This window comes from Bombus affinis, chromosome 5 (genome assembly GCF_024516045.1).
Source record: "Bombus affinis isolate iyBomAffi1 chromosome 5, iyBomAffi1.2, whole genome shotgun sequence".
In the NCBI taxonomy this organism is placed as follows: Eukaryota; Metazoa; Arthropoda; class Insecta; order Hymenoptera; family Apidae; genus Bombus; species Bombus affinis.
In genome coordinates, this window is record NC_066348.1 from 4,108,233 (window position 1) to 4,128,287 (window position 20,055).

At 28.3% G+C, this 20,055-nt stretch overlaps 1 protein-coding gene across 2 annotated transcripts in view; it reads left to right on the top strand.

Annotated features, from left to right (window-relative positions):
• Nucleotides 1-19,492, top strand: part of LOC126916551 (neurotrimin-like) — a 245,564-nt gene extending 226,072 nt beyond the window's left edge. For both annotated transcript variants that reach the window (XM_050722476.1, XM_050722477.1), the window contains exons 7-10: nucleotides 2,436-2,585; nucleotides 7,443-7,508; nucleotides 7,707-7,808; nucleotides 12,736-19,492. In XM_050722476.1, the coding sequence (XP_050578433.1) occupies nucleotides 2,436-2,585; nucleotides 7,443-7,508; nucleotides 7,707-7,808; nucleotides 12,736-12,947 (530 nt within the window). In that variant the 3' untranslated portion in view covers nucleotides 12,948-19,492. The remainder of the gene's footprint in view (nucleotides 1-2,435; nucleotides 2,586-7,442; nucleotides 7,509-7,706; nucleotides 7,809-12,735) is intronic.
• Nucleotides 19,493-20,055: the final 563 nt, after the last annotated feature.

Sequence of the window (20,055 nt, forward strand, 5' to 3'; positions counted from 1 at the left end):
TAAAAATAAGATGACTCGGTACAAAAAATATAGTAATTATAAAATTATGTTCTGATACATATATATCCGTACTCATAGTTATATATTATAGAAATTTAACAATGTAATTATACGTTTCATACAATAAATAAGAATATATACTAGATAAATTTTATAACTCGATAATTCATAATATATATTTATTATACTACATCATTCGTTATCAATGATTCAAATGGTTTGATACAACAACAAAATTTAAATAAGAAGAACCTAGCGAGAATTTTTATAAATGTTGAGGTTTCATTAATTAAAATGTGAAGATATACTTACATGTATGTATATGTCCACAATTAATGAGATCTACTTTGAACATATTTAGTCAAGGATTAATCCAATATATGCGTATTTCACAAACATTCAAATTCTATCTTCTGTCGTGTTAAATAAAAACACTTCATTTCACATTTTGTATATATTTTCTCATGCAGAATAACATTTTACCGATTATCTGCTCTTCTACAGTCTGGAATTACTCACCTTAAACAAGTCTTCAAACCCGATTTTAGCAAAGACGAAGCCTCCTACACAGATAACTTGCTTTTATATGAAGAAAATATAAAAATATATCATTGCAAAGATTTTTTTATTTAAAAGTATTTCATCATCGTTGTAATTGGAAAGTAGGTAAAATAACTTATTAAAGTGGCTTCTTACTCGCGGAACTTTCTTTAAATTGTATAATTAATATAATAGTTAGTAGGTATACTATAGAATTTTGCATATTTCACGTCAGTAATAAATATTTCAAATCGTTATAATTCTGATTGTAAATGTTACGTTGTTTTATCGAATTGTTTTAATAAATGTTATATACATATAATACTTACCACGTTTGGTTTTTAACGCACAATAGTCGTAAATAATTTGAATAACTATTCACAATAAAAAGCAATAATGTAACTTTTGATAAAAATTTTAATATACAGAGATTTTAATACCGGTAAATTATATTTTTTTCTGAATAATTACAAACCATTAACTTATTTAGGAATAACAAAACTTGCTCTTATGCACAGTAGTAATCTTTAATTTTTATATACATTCTTCAATATAGTTTTCATTATGTTATATTTATCAACATCTTTTAATTTTATATAAACGTTCATTTCTCAAACGTTTAAAAAGTTAATAGTGATATTTATTTTTGAAATATGTTAATAGTACATATCGATACTCGAAATTAGAATAGATGAGAAAAATTAAAAAGTTGCAACTTTTGATAAGCATAAATAAGCATTTTATAAAGTGTAAGTATTAAAAAATCGGTGCTTGTGGGTTTTACATTGTTAAAATAACATTAAAAGAGACTTGATTAATAGAAAATGCATCGTCACAATTTAACGTACAATGCATAACAAGTAAGGACGTAAAAATAAAATGCACATATTTAACTTACAACATTGCGTATTAATTTTATACGTACTTATTTCTGATACGCATTTATTTCATAATTCAATGAATTAAAACATTATCATAGTTTGTCAAATCTTAATTAATACGAAATATACTCAATGTAAATATATTCGAAAAAGCCTTAAAATATAAAAATTACATCATTTACTGATATCACATTCCGTAAATATTTTTTATATTATACTTAAAAGTGTTTAAATTATATTGATTTCTGTCCATGGTATTGGAATGAAATGCGCTATTTATACATTGTATGAGAATATTTGCTACCGTGTGTAGCTAAATTGCAATTGGGTTGTAACTATTAACTTCAAATACTACAGCACCTTCCAACACACCCGCAAAGTCTAAACATAAATTATATGACACATATGGACAGAAATTTTAAAAATATTACAGAATTATGAAACAGTAAACGAAGAACCTAAGGATATTTGGAATAATATAGGAACAAAATAGGCAAAAAAATTAGTTGATATATTAGATTGTCTGAAATGTGCTATTAAATGCAAAGTCTGCCTGATAAAATATTAATTTTTATACGTGGATTGTATTCCTAAGACTAATTCTGAAAGTAGGAGTACTTCTATGTCATTAATTATTTGAAATTTTTGCTTATATCCCTGTTTTCGTTACACTGAATTTTTATATTACGATAATGTTTATATCTGTTGAAAGCTCAATTATCAATCGTTTAATAATTGGGCGATCGGGAGTACGAATATTTCTACTCCTGTAATTCACTTCAGTTATGAATTGAACAAATATTCAATCTTTAATATCTTTTGTATAAAATTTATTATAAATTCGACATCATTATCAGTCATTCATTATTTATTGTATTGTTATGTATTGTTATAATACATAATATACATAATACATAATAATGTATTGTCATGTATTAATATAAAATTATTCCTGTAGCATATTTATGCTGTAAAATAATTACATATAGATCTTGTTTAATACTTTGTTTTCAGGAGAAAAATACAACCAAACTTTCTCATATAATGAGTATAAAGTACACATGAAACTTACGATATCATCGGTGGAAATGTCCGATTATGGAACATACAAATGCATATCAAAGAATTCTCTAGGGGAAACAGATGGCAGTATTAAGCTGTATCGTAAGTATATCTTTCACATTATATTTAGCCTTTAATAGCAAAAATGTACACTTCACGTTATTAAAAAAAAGACCGCAAGTACATTTGTATCAAATTACATTAAATATGTATTACAAATAATAATACAATAGTATATAAAGTACACTAAATACTTTATAAATAATTTGAAAAAATAAATTTTTAAGATATAAGAAAAATATCGTTTATTATGGTACTAGAAATACCTTAATATCTTCAAACGTTGTAAAATCGTAAAGTTTAAGTGAAAAGACTAATGACAAAAATGAAATATTGCGCTGACGTGACGGTAAACTTAAAGAGACCGAGCAATTTGAGTAACATGGCTTGAGCTATACGAATATTAGAAAATATTGAAAAAGTCTTTTATTAATTCTATAAAATAGTGATAACGTGCATACGCAATGAACAGACAAGAAGACGATAATGAAGTAACCATGACCGCGTAAAGTAATTATTGAAATCGTCACGATTCTTTTGATAAAAGGAGAGTGAATTGAACGGTATTCACACAGTGTGCTTTTAATAAATGAGTTGACGCACGACCACCTGGTGCCAGCAACAACGCTGCAGTTTCAACAAAATGCACGTCGCAGAATACAGATTAAACGAGAAATATCTTCCTCCGTTGGTTTGTTCATTCTTAAAATACGATTTAATTAATTCATTGCACATTCTCTGCTTTACGTATGTAATTATAATTATAGATTTATAATGCAAATTTAAAACAGGAAACAAGATTCCAATAACGAAGAATCAGTCGGTGGTAAGACAATAAAACGATGCTAATTAAGAATCTTCATGTCATGATTCTATTTGAAACTATAATTATTTCGTGAGAAAAACGAATTTAAGCATAAGCTTTTCATTTAACTTTGTCTAAAGCACGTATTATTTATTAATGATAATATAACAAATATTTGTTTATTCCTCTGTGAAACTACATTTCATTTTAAAAAACAATAATTAATATTACTATTCTATTAAATTACGAGTTTAATAGAAAAAATGTGCGAAGGTTATTATTACGCTACTAACTTTTGGACAAAAGCTTATGTCAAAGAAAAATAAATAATTCATTTCAAATACTCTCAGAATATCTAGGTGCATGAGAATGAAATCTTTATATCAGTGTACAAAAGCGTTTGCAAGAATGCCATGTTGGCCGTTATAGAAGAAATACCTTCATCTAACGACCATATTCTAGTATCGATCCGAACTTTTCCTTCGTTAATAGGTTTCGCAAAGAAAGACCTTGTTCGTAACAGGTTTTCTTAAATCGAGAACACTAGCTCGTTATTGTTCTTGCTATTATTTACGTTACCGACGACCGTTTTCACGAAATTGAAGTCTAATTTTTAAGACAGCCGCTCTTCTCCCTATATGATTCTCAATGTGTATGTATTTAATTGGTAAAACTGCTTTGTTTAATTTTAATTTTCACATATGTTATTGACGTCGCCCTCCTGAGTGACTACTACTTTTCAATAGAATGGAAAATAACAGAAATAATATTAATATTAAAACTTGGAAAGAATTCTGATGCAGTGAACTCGGTCTCCAGACCAATCATTTTCGTTCCAGTAATATAAAGAATAAAAATATTTGAAAGATTTATCAGCAGTCAAATAAATTCTGTCACAGTTGAAAAACAGTTAGTATCTGAATACCAATTTGAACTTAAATGCAAATACGAAACAACTTAACAAATATATCGTTTAGTCCGAAAAATAAATCAATCATTTAAAGAAAAAAGTACTACTTTATGGATTTCATCGATACTTCGCAAGCCTACGATAAAGGGTGACACGAAGGCTTATTATAACAATCAAAAAATGTGTACCATTTAATCTATATAAAATATTAAAATTTTATCTGAAATATAGATTCTTTACAGTGAGGTATAAAGAAGTACAGGCAGGTGTAGTACCTATCAATTTTGGAGCATTACAAGGGAGTGTGCTTGGCCCAATGCAGTATATTTTATATACCGCAGATATGAAAATTTCCTAAGATTGCCGCACAGTTATCTTCGCAAATGATATGGCAATCATCCACGCATGTAGATTCACAGAATGCATCAGACAATTCAGAAAACAGCTTAAATAATATTTAAAAATGGTTACAAAAATGGAAAATTAGAGCCAATGCAAACAAGTCAATCTATGTAGCTTTTATTGAGAGGAAGTGTATGCGTCACCTAATTACGTCAAGTAGAAAAATAATGTCTGCAGTAGACTCTGCCAAATACTTTCGTATGCATTTAAACCGTAGATTCAACTAGAGAAAGCATATCTGGCAAATAAGGAAATCTAAATCAACTTCATTTTAGTCAATTTATATTTCAACTTCAAAACAACAATGAATAAATGTATATTAAACTCATATGGATACATAGCATAGAACTGTGGGGTTTAGCGTCCACTTTAAATGTTGAAATTCTGGAACGATTTCAATAAAAAATCTTACTAATATACACGAATACATCACGGTTCAAAAACATTTACAGAAACTATTCCACCATATCAATATACTTACCAAACAACTACTTGAAGAGATATCAAACCGACGAGGATACAAGCGCTTCAATAATTCGGACATAAAAGATAGATTCTAAACAATTTCGTGTAAAACGTACCATGAATTAAATTACAGAAAATAAAATAAATTACAAATCAATGAGTAGATTATTTACAAATTACACAAAATTGTACCTTGTGTAATGATATTTGCCTATTGTTATCTTTTTTATAACTGGTTCCAGATAAACAAGGAGTAAAAGAAATATTTTTCCTCTTAGAAATGAAAGGATGTGTAAACATTGATGGCTGATCTTTCTCTCTTGAAATAATTTTTCACTTCTATAGGAGAAACGATTATTGTTTTTCATACTTTACGTTATACTCGACATACGTATACCTAAAATTTCATTAAAATCGAACTTCTGTTATCATTGTAAATCTTGTCATGGAGAACATGCAATTTTTAGAGTTCATCAAGTTCATAAATGACCTTGTATGTTCATCTCTTGTTTAAATATGTTTAGATCGTTATTTTATATGACATATATGTGTAATATGACATATATGTATAATATATATATATATATACAATTAATATCCAATTATTTTGTATCCAATTAATATAAACTGCACAAATTAAGTTTCACGAACATGTTCAATATTATTTAATACATTTAACAGAAATTTTCGGATAGATATCAGAAAGCAATTTATTGTTTCGATAAAGTGTGAGCCTTTCTGTCCTGAAAATCGTATTTCCTGGAAAGTGGTGCGAGCCGTAAATCACCGATAACAGCCACTGTCACTCTGTTTTCTGACAAAAAGAATCCACGGCTATCTATCGAACTGTAATTGTAGGTTTTCTGGTTGGTCTACTCGTAGGTGGTACTTCTTAACTTCGTGCTTTAATCAGTCACCGACTCGATACATTACAACGAAACCAATTGAATAACTTTTCACTTGCGGTGATCGCGATTTAATACATATTTGCATTTTAAATTTTCCTTCCGATAGGTTGTCAGAGAAAACAAAAACCGAGTTAACCAATTTATGGAATTGGATAATAACTTTCTTAATGGCTACGAGAACCCAGCATAGAAGACCTTTCTGTAATCGATACTTTCATGCAATTTTCATGACGGGTTATATCGGGTGTCTCGCAAAATTCAGACAAGCTGTATCTTTACAATTAGATTAGACAAATGAAATGACATGAAATAAAACTAATTTTTTAATACATCTAAAGAGTACGATTTCTTTTGTTTCCTATACAAAACCAATTAATACACTTATTTTTCAAAATTATTGATTTAAAAGTTATTTCAATTTTAAACCAGATTTTCTTTAGTTATAGAATTAAAATTAATAAAGTATTTAAATCTATTTTAATTTGATAGAAATACAGCGGGTGGGGCGCATTAACACAGCTGACTCTTAGACAAATAGATTATTACATCCAAATTGTTAACAGTATAGGTAATAAATTAACTTGTCCTTTTTCGAATTTAAATCTTTGGTTATTTTCTTGTTGCAGAGTGCATATAGTATGAAGGATATTCAAATAATTCTTTATTATTCTCCATTCTCCTTCTTAACCTTTTTTAATACATGAATGAACTCTCTACCTAAAATCTTTTTAAGTTTCAAATGATTTGAATATAATTAATTCAATGAAAATATGTATTACCTCTTAAAATTCATTATAGAAGAAAATTAGTACCCAGTTTGATGGTCACGATAACAAGGAATATTACATTAGCGTTATTTAGACGCACTAATACATAAAAAAGCGTAAAATTAATATACATATGAACAGTATCTCGTACTATTCAATTTTGTTTTATAAAATGTTTTTATATATTCTTTGATACATTCTTTTATAATTCAGAATAGAAGTGTCATAATTTTTTCTAGTGCATGTACAAAGATTACACCTATTATAATATAATTCCTATAATAAAGAATCATTATAACCTTTAGCCCTTAAATCGTAGTTGTTATAAAAATATTTATCGTTAGTATTAGGCTATTTAAACCATTTATATATCACAATTTGTCACAATTAGTTATATAATATTCAACGAGCTCGGGGTTAATATGAATAAATTTAAAACTTAATTGAAATATCTGTAATGATAGTAATGATGTTTATAATAATAATAATAATAATAATAATAATAATAATAATAATAATCATGATAATATTCAAAATAACAGTGATAATCTTTCTACCTATGCAATAACAATCAATTATCTATACGAATGTAAATTTAAACTCAAATTGCATAAATTTTGTTCAAAATTATGTATTTTGCAGATATTCCAACACCAACGACACAGCCGAGAACTACAACTACTACTCCAGCCTCCACTAGTGAAGAAGGTAAGTGTATAAGGTGCACTAACAGAAATTTATAGTTACAATTAGAAGCTTTCGAAATTCATTACCGTACTTACCTACATTATACGATAACATTACAAAAGATGATAAGGAATTTAAATTACGCAATTTCGTAAATTGTGTCGAATATATCAAAATGAAAATGAATGTAACAGAAATTCAATTACGTTTAATTTGTAGTTGAAAATATTCAAAATTCTCGACAAAGGCCAGAACCGAGCGTAGAACCTAGTCCACACCAAATAACTGATTCGTCGTTGCCTAACATCGGTAGAACCGATGGTAAGTAGTTTATTGTATTCCTTACAATAATTTATTTAATTAATAATTAATTTTTAATTTCTAAATATTCGAATTTTGGTTTCTATTGTAATACACAATTAAAATATGACAAAAATATCAAATTGATTGACCTTCTAAATTAAAACATTTTATGTTACAATACAAATTATTTTGGATCTTCCAACGTAATATGTATTAAATGTCCTCCAACTGGACTACTTAATAAATTGATTATTATTAAATTGTAAAATTATTATTAAATTATTAAATTATTATTAAATTGATATTATTAATACACAAAGTGTTAATACAGGATATAATAAATAAGATATTTACTAGTGACACTTCTGATTGTAATAGTATAGGGCATGTATCGAAAATGATGGTACAAGCCGAAAGAAAACGATTCCCCTTTCCAAAATAAGTGGAAAATATGGAGTAATAATTTTTGATACAATGCTTCGTTTTCGAGAAGATCAGCTATGAAGTTTCGCCAAGTACACGTGCATTTGACAGGTAACGAGAGTCGATGAAACAGGTTTCTTCGCACTTAGATACTCCGTTTATATTTGTAAACGTCATGATTGTGTATACTCTGAATTACTATATTAACAATAAGTTCCAATATTACATTTATTTAGTTAAACTACAGATTAATTCAAGGCGTTGATCGACGGATTATAGAAGCATGAAAACCTGATAATATGTTTCGAAGTTTCACTTCTTCAAGCACGTATATGATACACTATGATTATCACTACTGAATTATGCTTCAATTTACCTATGTTTCTTTATTTTCAGCATAAATTAACTCCTTAATGTAATCGCATGAATTAAAATGGAGTGGAGTTAAATCCAGCGATCTTGAAGCTCATCTTACTGTTCCTCCACCTCCAATCCAAAAGTTGTGTTGCCTGTTTAATACATTCCTAACTTTCCTAGTAAAATGTGGCGAAGCTTCGTCATGTTGAAAAATTATTTTATGCGTGATAGGCAGGGATATTTCTTCCAACAATTTTGACAAACTGACTCTTGTTATTTCTCAAGTGCACGCGTTTTTGATGAAACTTTATAGTAGATTTTCTCGAAAATAAAGTCTTGTATCAAATATTATCATTCTACCTTTTTTACTTACTTTTTCACGGGAAATCACTCCTTTTCGGCTTGTATCACTATTTTCGATTATGTAATAAAACTCTAATACTATAACGAATATCAAATATACCATACTTATATTTGCATATATTATTAAATGAATAGTTTATGAGTAGAAGGCCATTCCAAATACAATGAGAATTATCTATGGCGTACTTAACATAAATTGAAAGAAAACATGGAGATATTTCAGTATTACATTCTATAATAATTTCATTAATGCATTATAACTTGAGTATGTAATTATTAAATCAGTATGTAATTATTAACTGTTAAATTGCATTTCTAAATGGTTAAATAATATATCTGTTAAATTGAATAGTAAAAAGTTTTGCTATAATTTCTCGCCAAATAATATTATTCGGATTTTCTTTTCGTTAAAGAAACGAAACTGTCATGTTTTATCTTGTTTCTATATTAAATGTTTTTAGATATTATTTTCAACAATTCTAGTTTTCGTTTCATCGTTACCATTGTAAATTCTAGTAACAGTTTCGGCATTGTCGAAACAAGTTTGAATATTCAAAAGCATGCAGTGGCGCTTATATGCCGTGAAACTTTCTAAATAAAAATCGAATTAAACTTGTCTCCTATAGTATAGTAATAGTACAGTTAGATTCTAACAACATGCAATGTACTTCCTAAACTTTATACGACCGTTCCTTTTTCTTTTAATCGTGAACATGCAAATCTATCTTTGAAATTAACATAAAAGTAATGGAGTAATATTATCGCGCTGGAACTTTTCTACTTTGACAAGTTTCATCGAAGGGAAACCGTGCGAAATAAACTGAAGCTGTAAAGTCGCGTGATTTAACATCTCTTTCACTTGTAATCTTTCGCTCTTTCTTGTTACTGGATTTAATTATAGAATTTGATCAGGAAGCGGAAGGTAAATGAAAAGTAGAAACGGCAGGCGTATTTTCTCGTAAATACGTTATCCCCCTTAGAAATTCCGCGCGAATTTCCTTTTAAATCATCACCTCGGCGTAATGCGCGAACTTACGCACAGCAGGGTGAGAAACTTTTTGAAGGGAAAGTTCGAGAGAAGGCGTGAAATTTACCCGCGAACTTTCAGTAACGCCGTAGATCTTCTCCAAGGCGACAAACGCTGCGCTCTCAACGGGATTTTGATGAAATCCCACGCGGTTTATGAACTACCATGTCGAGCCGCGTCGCCTCAACTATGGAAAGTAATCTGATCTTTCGTTTGTGAAAGTTCCTTGCAGCTTTCCCTGGCGTTTCGCGTTTCTTCGATTGTAATCTATCGTTCAAAGTGAACTTAAAAGTTTATGGTGCTGGCAAACCTTTAATCCACTATTATTCCACTTTTATGCACTTTCTTTAAACGATTCTCAAACCATGTTCTATCCAGGCTTACGGTCTCATTCACGGAATTCCTTGTTTCGACAGAGATCAAAAATCGATCTTTCGGCGTTTGTAACTTCTTAATCAGTTTGTAAAATAAACAGTTGGCAAATCTTGTTGAATCTTATTGATAAATCTTATTAAGAAAGTTTTACAAAATTCCAGAAAAAGTTTATAGATATCAGAACAGCATAACACAATATTCTGTCATATTCTGAGTAATCGACTAGGATGTATCATGTATGAAACCATACTTTTCAATCAAAAAACTAAAAAATGCATCGACTTGATGTGAGAATTTATAATCTATTCACATGTAACTATATAATTCTTCTTATTTTACGAATGAACGAAGATTATTATATTAAGAAACGATACTTTGTTTCAACAGCTGCTGTTTTGGCAATTACAAAAATTTTTTTAATTTCTATAATTCGTACCATTAAACGCTTCCCACAAACAATAACAAAGGCTTATTCTGTATTCTAGATCGATTTATGCAAAATCATTTTTACGACGTAATAAAAAAATATTGTTTTCGCAAAGTTAAGTGAAACTTCCCTTCTTGTGTACACGAATTATATATATATTATAAATATATTTAAAAATATATATATATACACTATACAGAAGAAGATAATTTTAATCGTAGAAGAATATCGTAATAAATATGAAAACAGATCCTATGAATATTTATTATTCTCTATGAAAAAATTGTTTAAAACTGCACTCAGATTAACTCTCACATAATTATGCAGATTATTATGAAACAGCTTTCACCATTATTATCTTTATTTCTAAAATTTATAATCTAAATTTGTAATTTCTCAAATTAATAAGAACAACTAATTTACATTCGTAAGTATTACACAGACTGAATTTTTAAAAAAGTATTCTATTAACACACCGATGTTTCTTTTCAATATTTAACAGCATACGTTCCCATTTATTAAAATTCACAACACGTTTGTAGTTAAACTTGCAAAGAAAAACTACTGAAAAATAAGCAAGGCAGATGAACTTGTAGGGAGAACTATAATTAGAAAAGTAAAATGTTACAACCCAGCTAATTATGTGTAAATGTGAAACGTAGGTATGAATAATTTAATATATTTACTTACATCAAAACGCAAACACTTAAAAATACAGTTAAATTTAATTTACACCTACTCTAATACTTTTTTACATAGTATACTAGGACAAATAATACTTTTCTTAATACTCTTAATGTCTTTGTTTGATTATTTAAAATCGGTACAGGAAAATAAAATAGTATGGTATTATTATCATTATTGAATTATCTTCTTAATTTGGCACAATCAGCGCTATTCTTTATAGACTTTATAAACTCAGAGGATTGAATAACAGTAAAATAAATTCAAACTTAAAATAAAAGCGAATAAACGGAAAGTATCTATAAATTTTGCATTAAACTGGCATTACTTTAGTCTAACGAAAAAATATTAAAATGCAGACAGCAAATGGCATGCATAAAATATAAAAGTACGCAGTAAAGGAAAAAGGAACAACGAGAAAAGACGAATAAGTAATGCCTTTGGCGTTCTATCAAAGACTATGTTTTTACATGCATTATTCTCATTAGAATGTATGATTTTTACCTTCTCTACCGTATTGAAAGCTCGTTATTGATAAAATATTGTTATAGTTTCAAGTACTAGCAACGAATGCCAAATTATTAAACATATTATTCATCTTTTATTTAATATTGAAAATCATTACTTTGCCAGAATGGGCATTAAAATTATAATTGGGAAACGTAAAAAATACCAAGTAGAGGATATATATTACATACATATATTTCATGCATATATTGTACATATATGAATGTATAAAAATATAAATATACAGGGTGGTTGGTAACTGGTGGTACAAGCGGAAAGGGGGTGATTCTACGCGAAAAAAGAAGTCGAAAATATAGAATAAAAATTTTTCGTTTGAGGCTTTGTTTTCGAGAAAATCGACTTTGAATTTTCGCTCGGTATGCGTGCACTTTATCACGTCTCGTTATAACGGATCTCACTGTAGATCGTTGTCTCGATGAATATTATCGCAGTTTAAGTTTGTTTTTGCCGTAACGGAAAATTAGAAATACATAATGAAATAATATGAAGTAATCATAAAGTTTATTATTACAAAAATTGCTGAAAATGTTGCCCATTCTGCCGAACACATACTTCTGCTCTTCTAATTAAATTTCTATGAACACTTTCTAACATATTCGATTGTTTTAATATATATATTTTTATTTACATATGTACATATGTAAAAGCATTAATATATTAAAACGTAAAAAATATAACTATCGATGAATGATCCGGTATAGATGAATTCGATACAAAACAATTTTATCAGAGTTTCTAATATATCAATCACTTTTTCTCAGATATACGGCTTCATGGTAGGGCGAACAGCGGTAGCTATAACGATGGTGAAAACGCTGTAGTAACAAAAGGACGAAAAAGCATCGACGGCGAGGTACGACCACGAAGAATCGACAACACGGCACAATCGATGTCATCCAGGGGTTCTAGTTCGAATTTTCTGGTACAATCTACAGCGGCCATCTGCATAATCCTACTATCTGCCCTGTCGTAGTCATGTCAGTGTCTACCAGCGAAAAGAACGGTTATTCGAGGAAAATCCTTCGGGGATCAAGATTCGTCCTGTTCATCGTCATTTATCTCATCCGCGAAAGGGATCAATTAATGGGTGTGCTTCGATGCAAATTTATCGACAACTATTGCCTTTGTCGTCGTTGTGACTGAAATCAACGAAACAGTTTTTCTTGCTGCAAACTTTGCACTAAAGTTTGCAAATTAGGCGATTAATGGAATTTCTAGTAATACCACTGACGAGATACTGCGCCTCGTCGGTGCTAATACATTTGAATACTTGTACCAGATATTCGGCAATGTGATTACATCTTTGCGTATTCGCAGAAGTTCGTAGACTCTAGCTGTAACTCAACAAATTGTACAATTCACTTAGCAATCTGCTCGTTACACGTAATTCATCTGTGAATAATCATTTTAAATTTTTCGAAAATTTAGACTATAATTTAAGTTCAATAGCTATTTTTTCCCTAGCTATTCTTAGTTATTCTTTTTAGAAATACAGATATTATTCTGTGTCCAAGATTCGTATATATATATACATATATATGCAATAATTAGTTCATATTCAATTTTCTTTACATTGTAATCTGTTATTTTAGTAATAGAACAATTAATTTTATTTGTAGATCTCGTTTATTTGTAACGCATATTAGCTTGATTACACTCAACCTTCGTAAATGAACGAATTTATAAATATGGAGTATTTTATATGCTTTACAGCAAAAAGAAATTGTTTTCTTTAGAAATCAGCAGTAACCATAACGCTAAATCTATTGAATTTGCTAATATGATCAATAAAAGACAGTATAAACATATTGGCTTGTTGTAAATGTAGTTGAATACAAACTTTTATATAAAATTTATGTACATTAATACTCACTTTGACGTATTAGCATTTGTTAAGAAATGACAACCAAGAAACATTAACATTAATATTCAATAATATTCATATTTTCATTCCTCTTATTCACTAAAGAAATCATAGTTACTGTCATTGACATTTTATCATTTCGATCAAAAAGCATCGTAGGCTTTTGAACAATTATATGTACAGAATACGACTCATTTATTTTAAATTATTTAAAACATTAATTATTATAAAAGGATATCGTTTGCAATATACTTTTATACAGTAGAGCCGCGTTAATTGAATGCGATACGGATTCAATGACTTGTTAGAATCAATGAATCCATAGAAAGTGTTTAGAAATCCGAAAGAATAAAAGAAATTATTATTGATCGATGATTCGTCGCTTCGAAGTGATAAATTGAAGTAAGTAAAATCTTTCTAATTGCTATTTTCTTGAATCGATTGAAGGAGTAGAGATATCTGCTGTCAAATTAACGAATCCGTCCAGGACGTGCAATTATCACGGCCCTATTGTAAATCAGGTTTAATATACTGCTAGTATGTCATGTTCTTTTACTCATACATATACTCGTATTGAGCTTGAGCAATATTTAGGTAAAATATTTGAAAAATAATTATTTCAATATCACCCTATTTGATTAGATACTGTTTCTTATGCTTACTAATATATATTTCCCCTTAGCTTTTAATATAAACAAATGATTTTTCTCCAAATTATTTGATTATTTATTAAATGAAATAGATTTTTATTTCTTTTCGTATGTTGCATTCGAGTAATAATATTCGAAATAATTTCTGACTTTATTATATCAATATTATCAACTACGTCAGAAATACTGATATTTTTCACAGTGTCTCATGCGCGTATTATTTAAAAATAACTGGAATTAAAACAATTCCATAACGAATATATAACAAATATTGCGTTTGTAAAATAATATTCAGCTATATTATTTATAACTTAAATATATACACGATAGAATATTTCAAATTGTAACGAATCGAGATATTGTACAGATAATTAAGATATATCTGAAATGAAAATAACAAAGTAAATGAAATGATTCGTTGTTCAAAAATTTTTTATTTTTATTTGGAATAAAATTTGCTCGGCTCAGACTTGTATATGTTTCATAATATCGAATAATTTATACTGTACAATGTTGGTTCTGCGGCAACAATCATGTAGCTGTTGCACTTGCACTTCACGTCAACGTTTCGTGAACATTGCAGTTTACTTTTTCAGGGTAGTCCTAAAACTAAGGCTTTCAATTTATTAATTTTTAAGAGTTCTTCAATTATACGAAGCGATGTCCCGATTGGCTGATCAAACAGATGATTCAACTCGAAAGTTCCACTCGAATGCTCACTTCGTAAAATCTAACCGGAAGTCGTTAAATTTGATTGACCAATCGGGTATACGTTATAGCTGCTGTGTCCCTGTACAAATTGTTCGAATGTTTCAAAATTCCGGTTGCTTAGCTGCTTCGCTTTCTGAAGAAGTATGCAGATATTTTTGCGATGATCGTTGTTTTTTCGAATCATATGGCATGACCTGTCTCGAAATGATATAATGCTGGCTAATCGACAAGAATGTTCCAAACGAATTTAGCTCCCGTGTTCTGTCAATGTAAACGGTTGTGCTTAGTTGAACTCATTATCGGTATAAATGGAAACAACGCTTACAACCCTTAGTTTCAAGTCTGTCCTGAAGAAGTAAACGATAATATCTATGAAACGTTGACGTGAAATATAAGTGCAAAGTGCAAGTGCAACAACAACGATTGTTCCCGAAAAATGTACATCGTGACATGTCACTATCGTGAAATCTAAATCTTACTCTTCAGTTTAATTTAATGACTGAATATATCTATCAATTCATGATGAAAAGAACAGAATTAAAATGCAATTCATAAATATGATGCTGAATATTTTATACAACGAAAATCCAATAAATTAATTTGTTTCAAGATTTTTTATAAATCTCATTTATAGCATAGAGAGGTTAAAGAAACGAGTATTGCAAGAAATATGATTGAAAATGTTTTTTGATCGTAGATTTCGATTTCTACTACTGTATAGATTACAAAATTCATAAATATGACTTTGAACGCTAAATAACAATTACGTATTACACAGAGATAAGTATTTTTATATTTCCTCATGTCGAATGTCTTATTATTTCAAATCTTATGAGATTAAAATCATAATAACTGCATACTTTCAAGAAATAAATTTTATATGTTCCATATTCTATTCAGAATATATATATTCAGAATAATATAAATATAATCTCTTAACTTCAAACTTTAATTTTATTAGTTTGAATAAATTAATTGTTTCATTGAAAAAGTGGCTCTACTAATTGCACTTTTTTTTTACAGCTCACGTATTCTATCGTATAATACTCAGTTTGTAACTAGCCAATCTACGACAGATTGTATGTCGAGTAAGTGCTTAAACAGAAGAAAACTTTTCTAAAGCTTCTTTATTACATTGTTTATTAATTCACTGTTAAAAATTAACGCATTCACACGTGGAAATAAGATATGGTTTTTATTACGATTATAGAGCAGTGTTTTTAATATTTCTTTGTTATATATAATGCTTTTAAAAATACAACTAGGCATATCTTTTATTAATTACTTATATTAATTTTTAGTAGTAAAAAGAATAAAATTCCAAAAAAGGATGTAATATATTTTAAAGAAATAAAAATTAAAGAATATTCATAGTATTCAAAATTGAAAAAATTATGTACATAACAAATGTTACATATTTGAGTTTCCTAATTGAAATAATTCGATTCAAATATTTTGATAAGTACCTATTAAAATTATAATGAAATTTTCACTATGTGTATGGAAATATTTTACTGATGAATTTAGTATAGTAGTGTTTTTATTATTTACTATTAATATTATCTGTGTAGAATATTTTCCTTCTATTTGTTATAGAATTTTAATTATTCTCAGTTATAATAAAATTTATCAATTATAATGTTCAGACAAATGAATTACCAAACAAGAAATTTAACTAACACTGCTCTAAACGAAAAATATTTTAAACAATTTTTATTTATTTTATGCTCGAATATCCTATAACATTGCAGACTATCCTCTTGGCATCGTAAGCTCTCCTCTTTATCTGCTTTGCCCAATATTATCGATTTCTCTCCTTTCTTTCGTTCTTTATTCGTCAGGTGAAAAGCCCTGAAATCATACGCATCGTTAGCCAAATGAGATCCTTTCATTTCCATCAGTTCTACAAATGGAAATGATAGAACTCCTTACTGGTACACTTTCGTTCAACTGTTTTGCAGAGCGTTTCTTGTAATTATCAAAGTGACGATTATCGTTAATTGTATGTTTTACCTGTAGATGTTTCCACTTTTCTAACAGCACTATAGTACTACTTATTGATAAAAATTAAAACTATTACCCCGAATAATTCTCTTTAAGTAGATGAATGCTATACACTTATAACTCATACTATGATAATTCATTTCAAACGTCAATAGTAGTTTATGTACTTCGTTACCTGATGAGTTATACTAATTAGTTACCTAATTAGTTAATGCATATTCGGCCTAATCGATGTGTAATTAAATTAGTGTAGTACCATGCGCAAACCCTAAGTATATACACATTACGCAATACACGTACTTATACATAGTTATTGCGCAATGGTAGATTACCAGAAAAATAGCGTAAACCAATACATTGTTTCTATACTGATTAATGTATTTAGAATCACAACAAAAACATAATCGTTGAAAGAAAACTTTGTATAATTCATGTGTACATGTATGTGTATACAAATGTGTATATGTTACATTAGGATAAGTACTCGTATTGAGTGTTTGAATGGTTTGACGGGATTTGTTGTGTCCGAGGAAAATAAAACTGAAACAAGAGCAATGTGTAAAATCCAACAGGAAAAGTTACATGTACATTTTCCCTTAGAAGTAATCATTTGCATATATCTGTACATATGGCAAATATATGGTATGTAATAGGAAGGTATTGAATCTGAACTATAATATAACATATAATTGAATTTGTATATATTAAAGAATGATCTACGATCATACATCGAATGAATAGAAACTGTTTGTACATATACAGTTTAAGAAATGATTTATTGCTGCATTAAATTTCTTTGTATATACTTCATATATTTTAAACCAAATAAGAAGATCATAATGTATAATTCTCGTTTAAATTATTCTAGATTTTAAGAAAACTAATTTTATTTTAAAACTCATGTCTCGTTGCTTGTGTAAATACTAATCGCAGAACTATTGTAATCGCAGAACTATTTGTTTAAGCAATATTTTTTATTTTTCATTTTACTTGTTCTATGTACGTATTCCAATATACAATTATCAACATTTAGATTCAAGATTGTAAATATTACTTATGGAGAAGTATTGCGTACGTGCACATCTATTGTTAGAATTGTGCGTTGTAAAATGTATTGACAATTAACTTCGTTAACGATAAGCAGAAGTAACTACTTGTGTATTTGAGTGAATCAAAAGTAGTAGGCTTTTTATATATTGAAGTTTTATTTGTACGAAATTTTACACGTGTAAACTACAGATACACACATATAGTTGATGAAGGAAGTTACAAAGGAGCTTAATATAATTAACAAGCATATTATTACTTGGTTATACTAAACATCTTTTGATATAATAGATCTGTGCAACACATTTGTAATACTTTATAAACAGAGAGTAAATTTATTTATTTATGCCACGAATAAATAAGAGATAGTCACAAAAAAAATATAATTAAGGACGATTTTTGCTTATCGTTTGCGAAATTTATTCTAAAATCTGTATATAGGAGTATTAAAATAGTTAAATTTATAATGTATTAATTTAAGTTTGATTGTGACAATTGTAGCAATTATTAATATAATAAGAAGTATTATATTTACCTCAGTGAGCTTACTATTGCCTCCTAGATATGCAATATTTGAAATTAATGTCTTCTTATTTTATTTCTCTGGCGAAAAAACGAATTCCAATAAAATATCTTATAAATCTAACTTTATGTACTCGTTATATGTATATTCATATATTTTATGTGGTACTACTAAAAAATGTATTTACGTAACAATTTAGCAAAATATTGTATGGTAATTGTAAGTATAGAAAGAATTAATAGATTAATATCATTGTTATCCTTTATATTTTAAGTATTTCAATAGATTTCTAATAACTCTACGTAAATTTCGTATACAGAAATTAATAAGAGGACATTAAAATCAACTTGTCGTATTTTAAAGAATTGTGTGACAAATTTCGTAGACAAACATGAATGAAAACATTATCTTTGCATCAACGTAGATTTAGATCACTGAAATTCTAATTGAGAGCAACAGAATGATTGTTACTGACTAAGGAAAAGGAATAGAAAGTATGGACATTTGATTTGACATGTATAACAAAAACATTTGTACATAACAAGCCGTATTTCTCATAAAAGCCATTCAAGTATCAAAAAAGATATGTCTCTCTATAATTAGTATTGTTTTACTCACACTCTCATGGAGTTGATATTAAATGCGATTTTTAAATTATAATTCAAGGTTTTGTTAACGATGACTGTTTGATTTTAAAATATATAATGATCGCAAATTGACTTGAAAATATAGTTGTGTCGAATACACTATTTTTTAAATCTCATTAAAACAATGTCGTGATAAATGCATAATACGATTATATTATGATATGTAGCATAGGAAAATTTAATCGTAAAATCTTAAATGCAATTTAGCTAAAATGTATCTTAAGTAATTAAAGAAAGTACTTTGTATTTAAAACATACATACTAATCCTTTATCCTCAATAATATTGTTAAACATCCCTATGAATTCTTAAAATCTTTTTTATATTCTTTTTTATCTTATATTTTTATATTTATTCTACGTTTACGTGGCAGTACACTTTTCTACTATCTTAGGTATAAATCCTCCTCAGGTACAAATTTATTGAAGTTCTTCGTGCAAGCTTTCTAGATATAGTCTTGCAACTTGTCTGTAATATCAATTTCAAAGTTCACGATAAATAAGCTGAAGTTGCTTTAGAATCTAGAATAAACTAAAAGTTCAATCATCGACGAATAAAAAATAGACGAGACATACAATGCTTTTTCGTGTACCATATTTTGGGAGTCACCTAACCACTATGTCATTTTTGTATTGC